This window comes from Amphibalanus amphitrite, unplaced genomic scaffold, assembly GCF_019059575.1.
Source record: "Amphibalanus amphitrite isolate SeventyFive unplaced genomic scaffold, NRLGWU_Aamphi_draft 000857F_arrow, whole genome shotgun sequence".
In the NCBI taxonomy this organism is placed as follows: Eukaryota; Metazoa; Arthropoda; class Thecostraca; order Balanomorpha; family Balanidae; genus Amphibalanus; species Amphibalanus amphitrite.
This window is the reverse complement of record NW_024882351.1, coordinates 188,685-200,753: the sequence shown is the minus strand read 5'-3', so window position 1 is coordinate 200,753 and position 12,069 is coordinate 188,685. Positions and strand designations below refer to the sequence as shown.

Here is a 12,069-nt window from a genome sequence, read left to right as displayed (position 1 = left end):
GCTAAGCGTTTTGCTGTTTGAAATGCCGGTGAATAAGGCTTCCCCAAGGCTTCGGCTCCAATGGAGATCCGCGAGTGAGGTAGGATTCCTCGCACGTGCGCATAGTGAGCGGGACTAGAACTACAGGAACATTGCGCCTATCTTCTGTTCCAAGAAATAAATGAGCGACGTTACCAATTTCCATGTCTTGTCAATCTAGCAGCAGATTAGGTAATGTTTGTTTTTTAGCAGCAGATTGATATTCGCAAATCTGCTGCTAGCAGTCAGACATTCAGCCGGACCAAAAATGCTGCTCCGGCAAGTATGTTCGTCGAGCAATTTACCTAACCTAGACTGTAGCCAAGGCTATATTGTAGCATTTAACTTGTTTACATAGCCTTCCTTGGTAGATGATACTTCGGCATTTTTTATTTAGTGGCACATTGCTTTCCAGCAATACTGGTAAAATGGCGCAACTGTTTCATTTTCATTATGTTATGGATTTTAAGGGTCATAATGCTATCCGGTAGCATTGAATTCTGGTCTTATTGCTATATTCTGTCTTCGATTCTGTCACCGGAAAGCTTATTTTTATTTGGATTGTGCAACACATTACACAGGGTGCAACAGTTGGAAGGCTGTATGAGAACAGTTGCGAGGTATTGAAAATTGTAAATTTGTTGATCCGACTCATGTTTTAATGTGAGTAGATACTAGATACCTTCTGACTTTGCAGGTGAGTTAGAGTAGATAAGTACCTATGTACCCAATCATTGAATGCCAGTAAAAGTGTAGAAGTCCGAGTGAGAGTGAAGATAAAAAACAATTAATCTGACCTAACCTTACCTAGGTACTAATCTATTACCTAACAACCTACTGTCTGCATACCTATAACCTATCAACTTAAACCTACCAACCTTCAACCTACAACATTAGTAGAGCAGACGTCACGCGAAGGTTTTCCAATCGAGGAGAGGCACTGTAGGTTTGTAGATTGTAGGGTAGGTTTGTAGGTTGTAGGTCAGGTTAGGATAGGTAAGGTTAGGATTGTTAAGGTTTTGTTAAAAAGAAGCACCTCTGGGTATAGCACCTCTCCTCAGTTGGAAAACCTTTGTGTGAAGTATGCTCAATGGGTATGTACTATGTTCTGTGTACTGCCTAGTGTCATGGAGGGCATTGTTTTGTTAAATTTGTAATAATACCCAATCTACTTTTCAGGATTTTCTTCAGCACCTTACGTTCAAGATTTTTAAGGTTTTGATTGAGCTGTGAAGCATGTAGCAAGCTGACAGCACATCAGCACTAACTCATTGTCTTCCCTGCTAGATCCAGCATTCCCTGAACAAGAGTCATTCTACCAGCAAACATGACCTCAGATGCTGACTTCCTGCGCCCACGCCGGCTCCAGCCACAGAACCTGCCGACCAAGCTGTTTCTGCGCGAGATCGGCGGGCAGCGTCCGCGGCGCCCATACCGCTGCCACCGCACCTTCTACCTCAACGTCTACCCCAACTTCACAGTGCAGGCCGTGGAGAAGCCGGCCTGCACGCTGCGCAAGTTCACGCCGGACGGCCGGCACATCATCGCCATATCGGGTGACCAGCAGAGCGTGGAGGTGTACCGGTACAACGGCGCGTCGGCGGCGGCCGCGCTGCTGGCCGGCCGCTCCGGGGACCTGCTGGCCAACTCGGACCCGCAGGCGGAGACCGCGCGTCGCCTGCTGTTTGCCAGCTTCTTCACGCTGCTGCGGAGTGTGCGCGTGGCGCCGCAGGGCGAGAACCTGAACCGCGAGTGCTCGCTGTTCACCGATGACGGTGTGCACGTGATCGTCGGCTCGGCGATGGTGACGGACGCGCACGAGCAGGAGACGGCCATGTCGTCGTCTCGCACCAACGAGTGGGTAGCGCCCGGTGCGCGGACACCCCTCGAGAACTACTCCCTCCTCGTGGTGGACATTGGCCGCGGCGAGCTGCGAGACACGATCCACTTCAAACGCGACAAGATCTTCACGTCTCACAACCAGGGTCTGTACCTGTACGGCGACACGCTGGCGGTGCTTTCCGTGCAGCACCAGACGATCCACATCTACAACGTGACCGAGGGCGGCTCCATCATACCCATCCGCACCGTCGGACGCTTCTGCTTCGACGACGACGAGCTCTTCTACCAGTCGACGGCGCCGACGGCCGACATCCGGCCGCCCGGAAGGTGAGAAGTGCTGAAAAGAGCTTCCCTTGCCTTATCTTCCATCACTGGAAAGCTGTGAAGATCTATCGGGTGTGCTGGGAATTACAACTTGGAAAGTTAAGTTTGATCGGGAAATACTTGATAGATTCGCTTGGTTTTCACTTCTTGTTTTGCCATTTCTGAACGATTTAGGATATCAGCTTACGAAATCATATGTTCTGCACTCATTTTCCACCATATCCTTTCAGTATATCCGTAACACTTACCACCCATGCGTCTCGTGACTTGATGTGTTCGACGTGCAGCGAGAAGTTCATCTGCGGTCTGAAGCACCGTCTGCTGGTGTTCCTGTACCACCGAGCCGTGCGGATCAGCGAGCAGGAGGGTTCACCGTACGAGCTGCGACGCTTCTACCTCTACTTCAACCGCTTCCGCTCGCTGAGGATGTGGAAGATGCAGCTGCTCGACTCGCACCACCTGCTGATCCGATACGCCAGCGAAGAGGTGCGGTGAGATGGACGATGGACATGTTGGTTTGAGTTAACATATCTCTCGAGAGAATGCATGATAATATAAAGAAAGAAGAATGTAGAGCGTGCCTAACGCTGTAGCTTAGCATGACCCAGTTGTGCTAAAGTAATTGAATAAGTGTCGTTAAAAGTAAAGGAAACATCCTATGCTACAGCTCTACAGCTCCGAAAATTGCTTATTGGCCGCGTGTGTTTCAGGTGGTGACGTTTCGCGTGGAGCACAACCAGCAGCCTTCCGTGTTCGTGGTGTACAACATGGACACGAGCCGCGTGCTGGCCGTCTACGAGAACACCTCTCAGCAGCTGCTCTACCTGTACGAGAACTTTTGCGACAACTTCCGCAACGCGCGCCTCTCGGTGGACAGCCGCTACACGTGCTCACCGTCCAACAACATCTACGCCAGGTGGGAGACGAGGCGGGAACGGGGCACCGGCGTCTAGGAGCGGTAGCTGGGAGCTCCGTTTTACTTTGTTTGACAATTTTCGTAAATGCAAATGATTACCATGTTGCAGATTGATTACGTGTTGAATGGTCTCCTTCATAAGCATTGCAGTTTCATAACTGCTGCAGGTTCAATTTCATATGTACTGCAGTGTTATTCTTGTTGAGTTAAACCCACAAAAAAGAAGTAACGAGGAAACAGCACATTATACCTACTAGTCCTTCCCCTTTCCAGGCACGTACAGGCTCAGTATCGAATTACTGGCTCGCCAAAAAAAAAACTCTAACCCCCTCCCGTTTTCAGGCACGTGCAGGCTCGGTTCCGACACACGATCGAGTCGGCCCGCCACGGCAGTCAGCTGGAGGCCACGCGGCGACTGCTGGTCCAGCTGCCCATCTCTGGCCAGTCGTACTCGTCCAGTCCGTACCTGGACATGCAGCTGTTCAGCTACGACGAGAAGTGGGTGTCGGCCATGGAGCGGCCCAAACCGTGCGGAGAGCAGCCCATCAGGTAGGCCGGGCGGCGGGGGGAGGGGGGAGTACGGGCCGGGTACCGCAGTGGAGCGAGCTATGAGGCAAATGATGTAGAAGGAAACATGGGATTATTGTGGTCGTATCAAAACTCAAAAGTTGTGTTGATTTTTTTGTCGCCGGTCAATTTAAAAAATGACATGAACCTGATGTGGCACGAATGGACATACTTTTTGAACCATTTTATTTCATAATTAAATTTCGTAGAATGCGTCTTTGTGTGTTTTTATTCAATGTTGGTATGCTTATTTTCTTTCCAATTCGTAGAGCCTCATGCTAAATATTCGGTTATTTAGGTGTTCCATTCTGCGAGGTATTTATGGGATATAAGTCTAGGACCACCCTCTGACCTCCCCCCCCCCGCCCGCGCCGTTCCCAGGTTTTACGCTCGCGACTCTGGCCTGCTGCGGTTCCGAATCCGCGCCGGTGTAAGCGGTCGGCCGCAGCCGCCGGCCGGCGCCGCCTCCCCCCAGCGGCTGGTGGCGTTCATATTCCACCCGACCGACCCGTTCGCCATCAGCGTGCAGCGCACGAACGCCGAGTACGTGGTCAACTTCCACGTGCGCCACGCGCCCAGCTGACCGGAGCGCGCCACGGTGGGCTCGGTGGGAGGAGGGGGAGGGGAGTGGGCTGAGGGTACTCGGGGAGGGACAGGGACCCGCGGGAAGGGGAGTAAGGGAGGTGGGTTAGTGGGAGGTGCTCACCTTGGGTGGGACGGGGGAGGGAGTAACGTGGACTGGTTGGAAAGGTCGCTGCACGAGGAAAGTAGAAGAAGGAAGCAGGATTCGTGTGAGGTGTGCCGTGTGAGGGGGAGGAGGAGGTGGAAAGCTCTGGAGGGTTGCCCCTGCTATGATATGCCCTGTGGTATGGGAGAGAAGGGGATGGAGGGGAGTGTCTCGAGGGGAGGGGAGGGGGAGGAGGCTGTTTCGCCAGATGGCACCACTCACCAGTGGGGTGGGAGGGCTGTGGGCTCATGGGAGGAGGGTTTGTTGAACGGGGGAGAGGGCAGGGGCGCTGGACTTTGGCAGAGCTTGCCGCGAGGGGAGGGGGAGGGAGTGCTGGGATTTCACCAGGTGACAGCACCAAACACGGGGAAGTCCTTACAGTACCACGAGGGGAAGTCCTCATTTCTTGCAGGCTGTGACCTCTGTAGGAGGTGTATTGATGTTAAATGACGGTTATATGCAGACGACGGGTGATACACACACTAAATGCATGGTCATTTAGTTTCCTCTAGAATCGATCTTTGGATGATGGCTTCGGTGTGTTGTTTGACGAGCGCAGTGTTTTTCGTGAAGCATGTTAGAGGCGTTTGATTTTTCTAAGTGTGTTAATAACTATGAAATGGAAAGCAAGTGTCGCCTCCATCATGCAATGCAGTCAGCCGTGTTATATTGTACCTGATGGTGGAGTGAGTCGTCGGGGCTCGTGCCAACATATGATGGGTTCACTATGCTACGTTTGTTACGATAAACTAAGGTGTAGTGGCTACTTTGGTATAAAATAAACAGCCCAACTATTCAGGGCGCAATATGACCATTGTTGTTAGTGCGCCCTAAAACTCAATAAACAAACAAGTCCATCGATCTATATTCTACCTTTTAATGATAAACTATCTATAAATATCATTGGAATATCGGCGGGCTGATAATAGGTCGTATAATGATTATTGTGATCTTCAGCAAAAGTATTTTGTATCTATTTCTATGAAAGAAGTGTTGATATTTTTATCGTCTGCGTTAAACTCTATCCATTACGAAACAGCAGTGTTGGTGAAACCATATCATGCCTAACCAGCTCTAATAAGATCAGTGCCTCGTACGTAACCCTGATATGCTGTCTACGAAAGGAAGTCATGTGTGTTTCGAGATCTTTTGAATCTCGAATGATATTTTGGGCGTAGGGCTCGAAAAAAGAGACAGCTTCATAACTGTAACTATAATACACCTTTTTGCACTCAAAATAGGCATCTTTTCATTCAATTTCGGCGAATTGCATTCAATTTTAGCGATCTCTCTATTCGAAGCAAATGAGAGATCGCTAAAATTGAATGCAATTCGCCGAAATTGAATGAAAAGATGCCTATTTTGAGTGCAAAAAGGTGTATTTCATCTTTTACCGGCGCGGCCGACCCCGCTGGGCCGCGGCCCCACTGCGCTGGTGCGCCAGCGGGGCGGGGCCGCGCTGACCGGTCAAGGTCACGGGGTCAGTGCCTGGGGCGGTGTGCCGACCGCCGCCCGGGGCCGGGCCGGACGGTAGCGAAGGCAGCAGTCGAGGCCGCGCTCTGGGCGGTAGCGCCCGGTGACGCTCCTTGCGGTTTCGCGTTTGGTTGGTTCCATTTTGTTCGTGTATTATATTCGGCTGGCTTCCGCTCCTCTCCACTCGTATATTGGTTGCTGGTTCTAAGTGGCATATGATTATTCCATTAAGTTTCAAGAGTCACTGCAGCTGCAGCTGTTGGCTAATATGCCCAGCCAGGCATGTGAGGCGATGGGCATTTCAAGTGTGAGGTTGTCTGAGGACATATTTTTTAGTTCATCTGAGTTCACTCCAAGCTTTGGGTGTCCTGCTTCACTGGTTAGACAGGTGTTTAGTCGATCAGTTCATTTTCACATATAGGGCTCCTCCGACACGAAATCGATAAAAATAGACCATCGCTCATGCCGCTGTCCTGGTTCATTCACCTCGTTTGGTTCCTTTGGAATCCTATACCAGTTGTATGTAACCGGTGTGTAAGCGGGGATAACCGGTGGCCTGGCTATCGCCTGTCCAGTGTCCACTTCCACGTATTTTGTTCTTCGCTTTCAGATATCTCGTTTGACGTGCGGAATTCAAGTTATTCATTGGCGCGCCTATGCGTGATGACTGCTCGTATTCGTTCTTCTGCACTGTGAGCACATTCCCTGAACAATACTTTGTTTTGCCAATTTGTTTAAAAATTAAGACATGCCATGCAAAGGGCAGCGCGTGCAGCACCAGCAGCTCCCCGACCCTCCTGGCCATGCGGGCGGCGCCCAGCGCTCCGGCGCTGAGCGTCTCTCTCAGCGGGCCGAGCCAGTCGAGCTGCTCCAGCTCCTGAGCGGGGTGCGCGCTCCGGCGGGCCCTGCGCCGGTGCACCGGCACCGCCGGGATGGAGATCATCTCCAGCTCCATACCCCACTCCTCCTCCTGCTCCTGGACCTCGAACGCGATCTGGGCCCTCAGGAGCTCCCGGTTCAGCTCGGCAGTCTCCTTCTCCAGGTCGAACTCGAACTCCGAAGGGATGGCTTGACGGGGAGACATGGCGATGGCGGCCGAAGATTTATCTGAGGAGGTGTAACGACTCGAGGAGCCCTCGGAGAATGTCTGGTCCGCATGGAACACTCAGACGCTTATGAACGCTTTTCCCCACGACGCATCCTCCGACCGCTGCACGGTCTTTTTTCGCGTCTCGTGTAGATCACCACAGGGACCTGTCGGGTCATCCTGCCACGCCCATCGTACCGGTAGTGTAGTTATAGTACCGCACCGGCGGTAGCCTCTCGGAGCGCAATAAGCCAGCGCTGGAACTCTTGTCCGGAGCTGTTTGTGCACTCCAGGGTCGGCCGCCTGTCTGGCGACTGGCGTCTGGCTCTATATCGCAATCAGGTGGATCGGCTTCACTTCTATCCTCTTTTCTTACATAAAATAGCAGCTGAGCTTGTAGCGACTCTTGAATCGTCCATCTGGCCTTGCAAGACGGTGTCCAAACGATTGTCTCCTCTTGTCCTCGCTGTTGTTTCTCCCGGCCTGTGCCATTTGCTGACGACTGAGCGGAGCCAGCTAGTGGGCAGTATTGTACCGAACGGGCACTTTCGGAGCGTTATGGCGCGCTATTACCGTTTTTCATAGACGGTAATAAGGCTACTCTCAATGCCACCTTGTGATCTCAATCGGCCTCTTTTTCTTTCGAACTGGGCCGGATTGGCTCGTGGTCTGTAACACGGTGTAACACTGTCCACGAATAGGATGAGTGTTGTGTCACTCTCTTTAAACACCTGCCTCTCGTCATGGAGCCTCGTGAATGACTTCGAAAAGCCTTTATTCGGACTGCACTTCATTTCCATCGTCCTTATCAGCTTTTGGTGAGCCAATGAGCTTTTTATACGACTCAAACAAGTTTTGAGATGGGAAATAATTTCGTTTCGACATGTCCCCTCGCCAACTGATCGGACCGTTCTCATTATTCCAAAACAGACAGATAAACCCCGGACTGCTCTGTGCTCAAGGCTGTGCTTTGGACTTTGGTCTGAGTACCCAAAGTGTTGTTAGCGCTTTCCTGGCGATGGCACATCCCTGTGGTGAACCGCGTCTCGTCTAGATACGCTATTTGCACTGGCGGATCCAGACTTGCGTTTTGGGGGGGGCCAACTCCTGCAAGTAACCAAACCTAGGGTACCCCCAAATCCTGTTTTCTCATCGGATTTAGGCCACTTATTTTTTCGTCACAGCCCTGAAACGATATTTTTTTAAAACTAAAAATAAAAAAAATATAGAAATGGTAGCCCACCCAACCCGAGCCTAAATATTACTTTGAAAACACTTCAAATTGCTTTTGTCGACCAATTAGCCCGCTCCGGGTCGGTGCGTGGCGCAGCCTTCGCGGGCTGGGAGGTGTCGGTTGGACCCCCTGCCGTTCGGCCCCTGATTAAGCTAGAGCTCGCGGAAAAAAAAAACAGGTGTGTTGCCCGTGAGTGACGAGACGAAGCCGATGATACCCGATTTTAAGGTCCTTGGTCATTGGTTGACCTTCCAGGGCGGTGTTTCACGGTCGTGCTGACAGCCGCTGACAGCGCATTCCGCGAGCTAAGGTCAGCCTTCGGTAGTGTTGTGGGTATAGGCTTGTTGATGTCTCCATTGAAACCAAAAGTGCCATCAGCGCTGGCAGCGGCTGGCAGCGTGCCGTGAAACACCGCCCAGGTCAGGTCACAGACCCAAAAGACGGAAAAATCAGGACCTGTCAGAACCTCCTAAAGTAAGGCTGTAATACGTTTTTTTGTGCTGATCACAAATTTCATGTTAGTTTGGATCATAGATAATGTCTTCATGCGTTTAGACCATGTCGGGGCAGGTCAGGTCAGATCAACCAGTAGGGGTACTTATGGGCGTCCGTATAGCAGGTGTCCACTACCACTGGCAGCTACGTAACATGATACGAAGGCATCAAAACTACTTTGTAAATGTTCAAATGGCTGCAAAATGCTAAATTCAAAATCAGCTAAACGAAACTATCCTAGAAACATGTTAAACTCGGAAAAGTGCACCGAGGTCATCAAAGGTCAATGACCTGACTTGACCGTAAGGTGACATTGGCATCCGCCCTAATGCGTGGGAGCAACATCATATCACATGTTTGAGCGTTTTAAACCACGAAAAGACTATGAAAGCGCGGATAATGTGAGCCGACATACGCCGAATCGCTATTCCGGTCAAACATGGCCTCCAACATGGCCAAACATATGGTGCGTTCGGAGAGGCACATTCCACGTGGAATCCGTTGAATATTCCATGCGCGCGGAATATTTCCGGAGATTAGCCGTTCAGAGAGATACGCCTCCGAACGCGGCACGGGGAATATTCCCGGGGACGGTGAATATTCCATGCTCTCCGAACGCACGGATAGTCTCGAGAAATAGGCCACAAGTCTAAGTTCACTTGGGTCAGGGTCATGAAATTTTCAGACTTTGTCACCACGAGGGTACTAAAGTTTCGTCGCGATCGGCTTCATGATACCTTACACGATAACTTCACACGTCGATCGAGAGTTAAAGCATGGATGAAGGAGAACCAGGGGATGAAGGTTCTTTCATCCATGGTTAAAGTGTGCAATAAGAACTTCTTGGGTGAAGACAAGACCAACACTTTTATCAAGCTCACAGATTTTTAATGATACGGTATTTTCTCTCTACCTACTACGCCCTTCTCACATTCATTTTTCTTAAGTGTTTTTGGGGACAAAAAATATATGTTGTTCCCCTTTCAGGCTAGGGGGCATGACCCCGTGGCCCCCCTGGATCCGCTAGGCCGAAACTAACTAGGTCGTTTTCAAACGGTCTGATATTTCATGTCATAGTTTGCAAACGGCCGGTGTTTTCAGGTAGTTTCATATGGCCTGACTGGGCCAGGCCGTTTGCAAACGGACCGAATTTTCATACGGCCTGTAACATATATTCAGATTTCGACATCTGTCGTAGCATCAAATGCTGATGTGGCGCACTCAAAAGCCGGAATTGGTCCTTGGATGCCGTAAGGACCCTTTTAAGAAATAAGTGACCCGACTGACCCTTAGAGATTGGCCTGAGCTGTGACCGAAATAAGTCTTTTACCGTTTCGCAGGAAGGGACAAAAAGGTCCCTCATATGCTTCTTGTACAATTACGAAACAAAACAAGTTTTTTTCAACGAAAACTCAGTGAGTTTTCCTAAAAAATTTATTGCGCATATTCCGTGAATGAAAAATTGCCGGGTCATGTCAGGTCAGGCTGCCACGGCAAGTTTGTTAACTTGACAGCTCAATCGATATTTATGCAATAAGACCTTCTCGGGTGACGATAAGACATGACGACACTTTATGAAGGAAGCTAGTAAACCCGGTAGTTTCTCCATAGGCGCGGGAACCGGGGGGAGGGGGCAGTGGTGGCAGCTTGCCCCCCCCCCTCCCAACTCTGGGGCCGTGCGGGCGGTGCCCCCACAACTTTCAGACAGAATACCGCTCCTTTTTGCAAATGTTTTCTTTTTTTGTTGAAAAAGCCAAGGGATGAAAAATAAGTGGCCTAAAACCGGCGACAAAACTATATTTGGGGGATCCTAGGTTGATCTCTATCATGGTGTGACCTTCCCCCCCCCGTCTAAAAGTAGTTCCCGCGCCCCTGGGTTTCTCTACGCTATTGAATCACGCTGCTGATTCTAGTAGGTATCTACTACACAACCTTCTCACATTAATTTTTCTTCGAGCGTTTTGGGGGGCCAAAAGATTGTTGGCCCCCTCTTTCAGGCTTTTTGGGCCCATGGCCCCGGTGGCCCCCTTGAATCCGCCAGTGGGGGCGGTGCCCCCACAACTTTCAAACGGAATACCGTCCTTTTTTGCAATTGTTTTCTTTTTTTGTTGTTGAAAAAGCCAAGGGATGAAAAATAAGTGGCCTAAAACCGGTGAGAAAACTAGATTTGGGGGGACCCTAGGTTGATCTCTATTATGGTGTACTCCCCCAGTCTGAAAGTAGTTCCCGCGCCCCTGACTTTCTCTACGCTATTGAATCACGCTGCTGATTATAGTATCTACTACGCAACCTTCTCACATTAATTTTTCTTCAAGCGTTTTGGGGGGCCAAAAGATATGTTGGCCCCCTCTTTCAGGCTTTTGGGGGGCCATGGCCCCGGTGGCCCCCCTGGATCCGCCAGTGGGGGCGGTGCCCCCACAACTTTCAGACGGAATACCGTCCTTTTTTGCAACTGTTTTTTTTTTTGTTGAAAAAGCCAAGGGATGAAAAATAAGTGGCCTAAAACCGGTGAGAAAACTAGATTTGGGGGGACCCTAGGTTGATCTCTATTATGGTGTGCTCCCCCAGTCTGAAAGTAGTTCCCGCGCCCCTGACTTTCTCTACGCTATTGAATCACGCTGCTGATTCTAGTAGGTATCTACTACGCAACCTTCTCACATTAATTTTTCTCCAAGCGTTTTGGGGGGGGGGCCAAAAGATATGTTGGCCCCCCCCCCTTTCAGGCTTTTGGGGGGGGCCATGGCCCCGGTGGCCCCCCCCCCTGGATCCGCCAGTGGCTATTTGATGACAATGCAATGTGTGTTTCAGCAAATAGTTTATCTGAATCAGATTGGCTTCAATGATGCACTACTGATCACTCGTATCGGAGAAGAAACGTGATAAGGATTGAATAAAACACGGCATTGAAGGAAGCTCAATGAACAAACTGACACTGAACACACACACAAAGCTAACAGTTAACATTCGGCATTTGGCAGCAGTCTTCCTTAGAAATCAGTTAATTTGCTTCTTGCACCAACTCAAGTACCATGACCATTTGAAATAAGTCACTGATGACCGAAGCCTTTTTTCAGCCAGCAATTCATTTCCATCATCTCTTAAGTAGCTGGAAGGCTCCTGCTTTTTTCTGCTTTACCACTCTATTTTTTTTTTTTGAATAGACTATGGAACGCATATTTAGTCACATTCACGGGTGGAGAATGTTTGAAAAAGTTACCCCGGCCGGCGACCGAAAGTCAGAAAGACGATGATGCTCAAATATTTGTCAACGGTTATCAACAAACCCCTATTCTGTGGCATAGAATAATGGATGTCTGCCGTTTGTATGTTTTTAGGGAAAACTGCTGCACGCAGGTGCGGAAGATTTCGTAATTGTAACAACAATT

General features: G+C 50.1%; 1 protein-coding gene across 2 annotated transcripts; it reads left to right on the top strand.

The window, feature by feature from the left end:
• Positions 1 to 573: 573 nt before the first annotated feature.
• On the top strand, positions 574 to 5,250 carry LOC122367202 (DET1 homolog). 2 transcript variants are annotated; one of them, XM_043340097.1, is made up of 6 exons: positions 574 to 681; positions 1,198 to 2,187; positions 2,472 to 2,670; positions 2,895 to 3,100; positions 3,443 to 3,649; positions 4,049 to 5,229. In XM_043340097.1, exons 2-6 carry the CDS (start codon positions 1,346 to 1,348, stop codon positions 4,248 to 4,250), a joined length of 1,656 nt encoding a protein of 551 aa, XP_043196032.1. In that variant the 5' UTR covers positions 574 to 681; positions 1,198 to 1,345; the 3' UTR covers positions 4,251 to 5,229. The 2 variants fall into 2 exon arrangements, with proteins under 2 accessions (XP_043196032.1, XP_043196031.1); XM_043340096.1 differs by having other exon boundaries at positions 579 to 715; positions 4,049 to 5,250.
• The last annotated feature ends 6,819 nt before the right edge of the window (positions 5,251 to 12,069 follow it).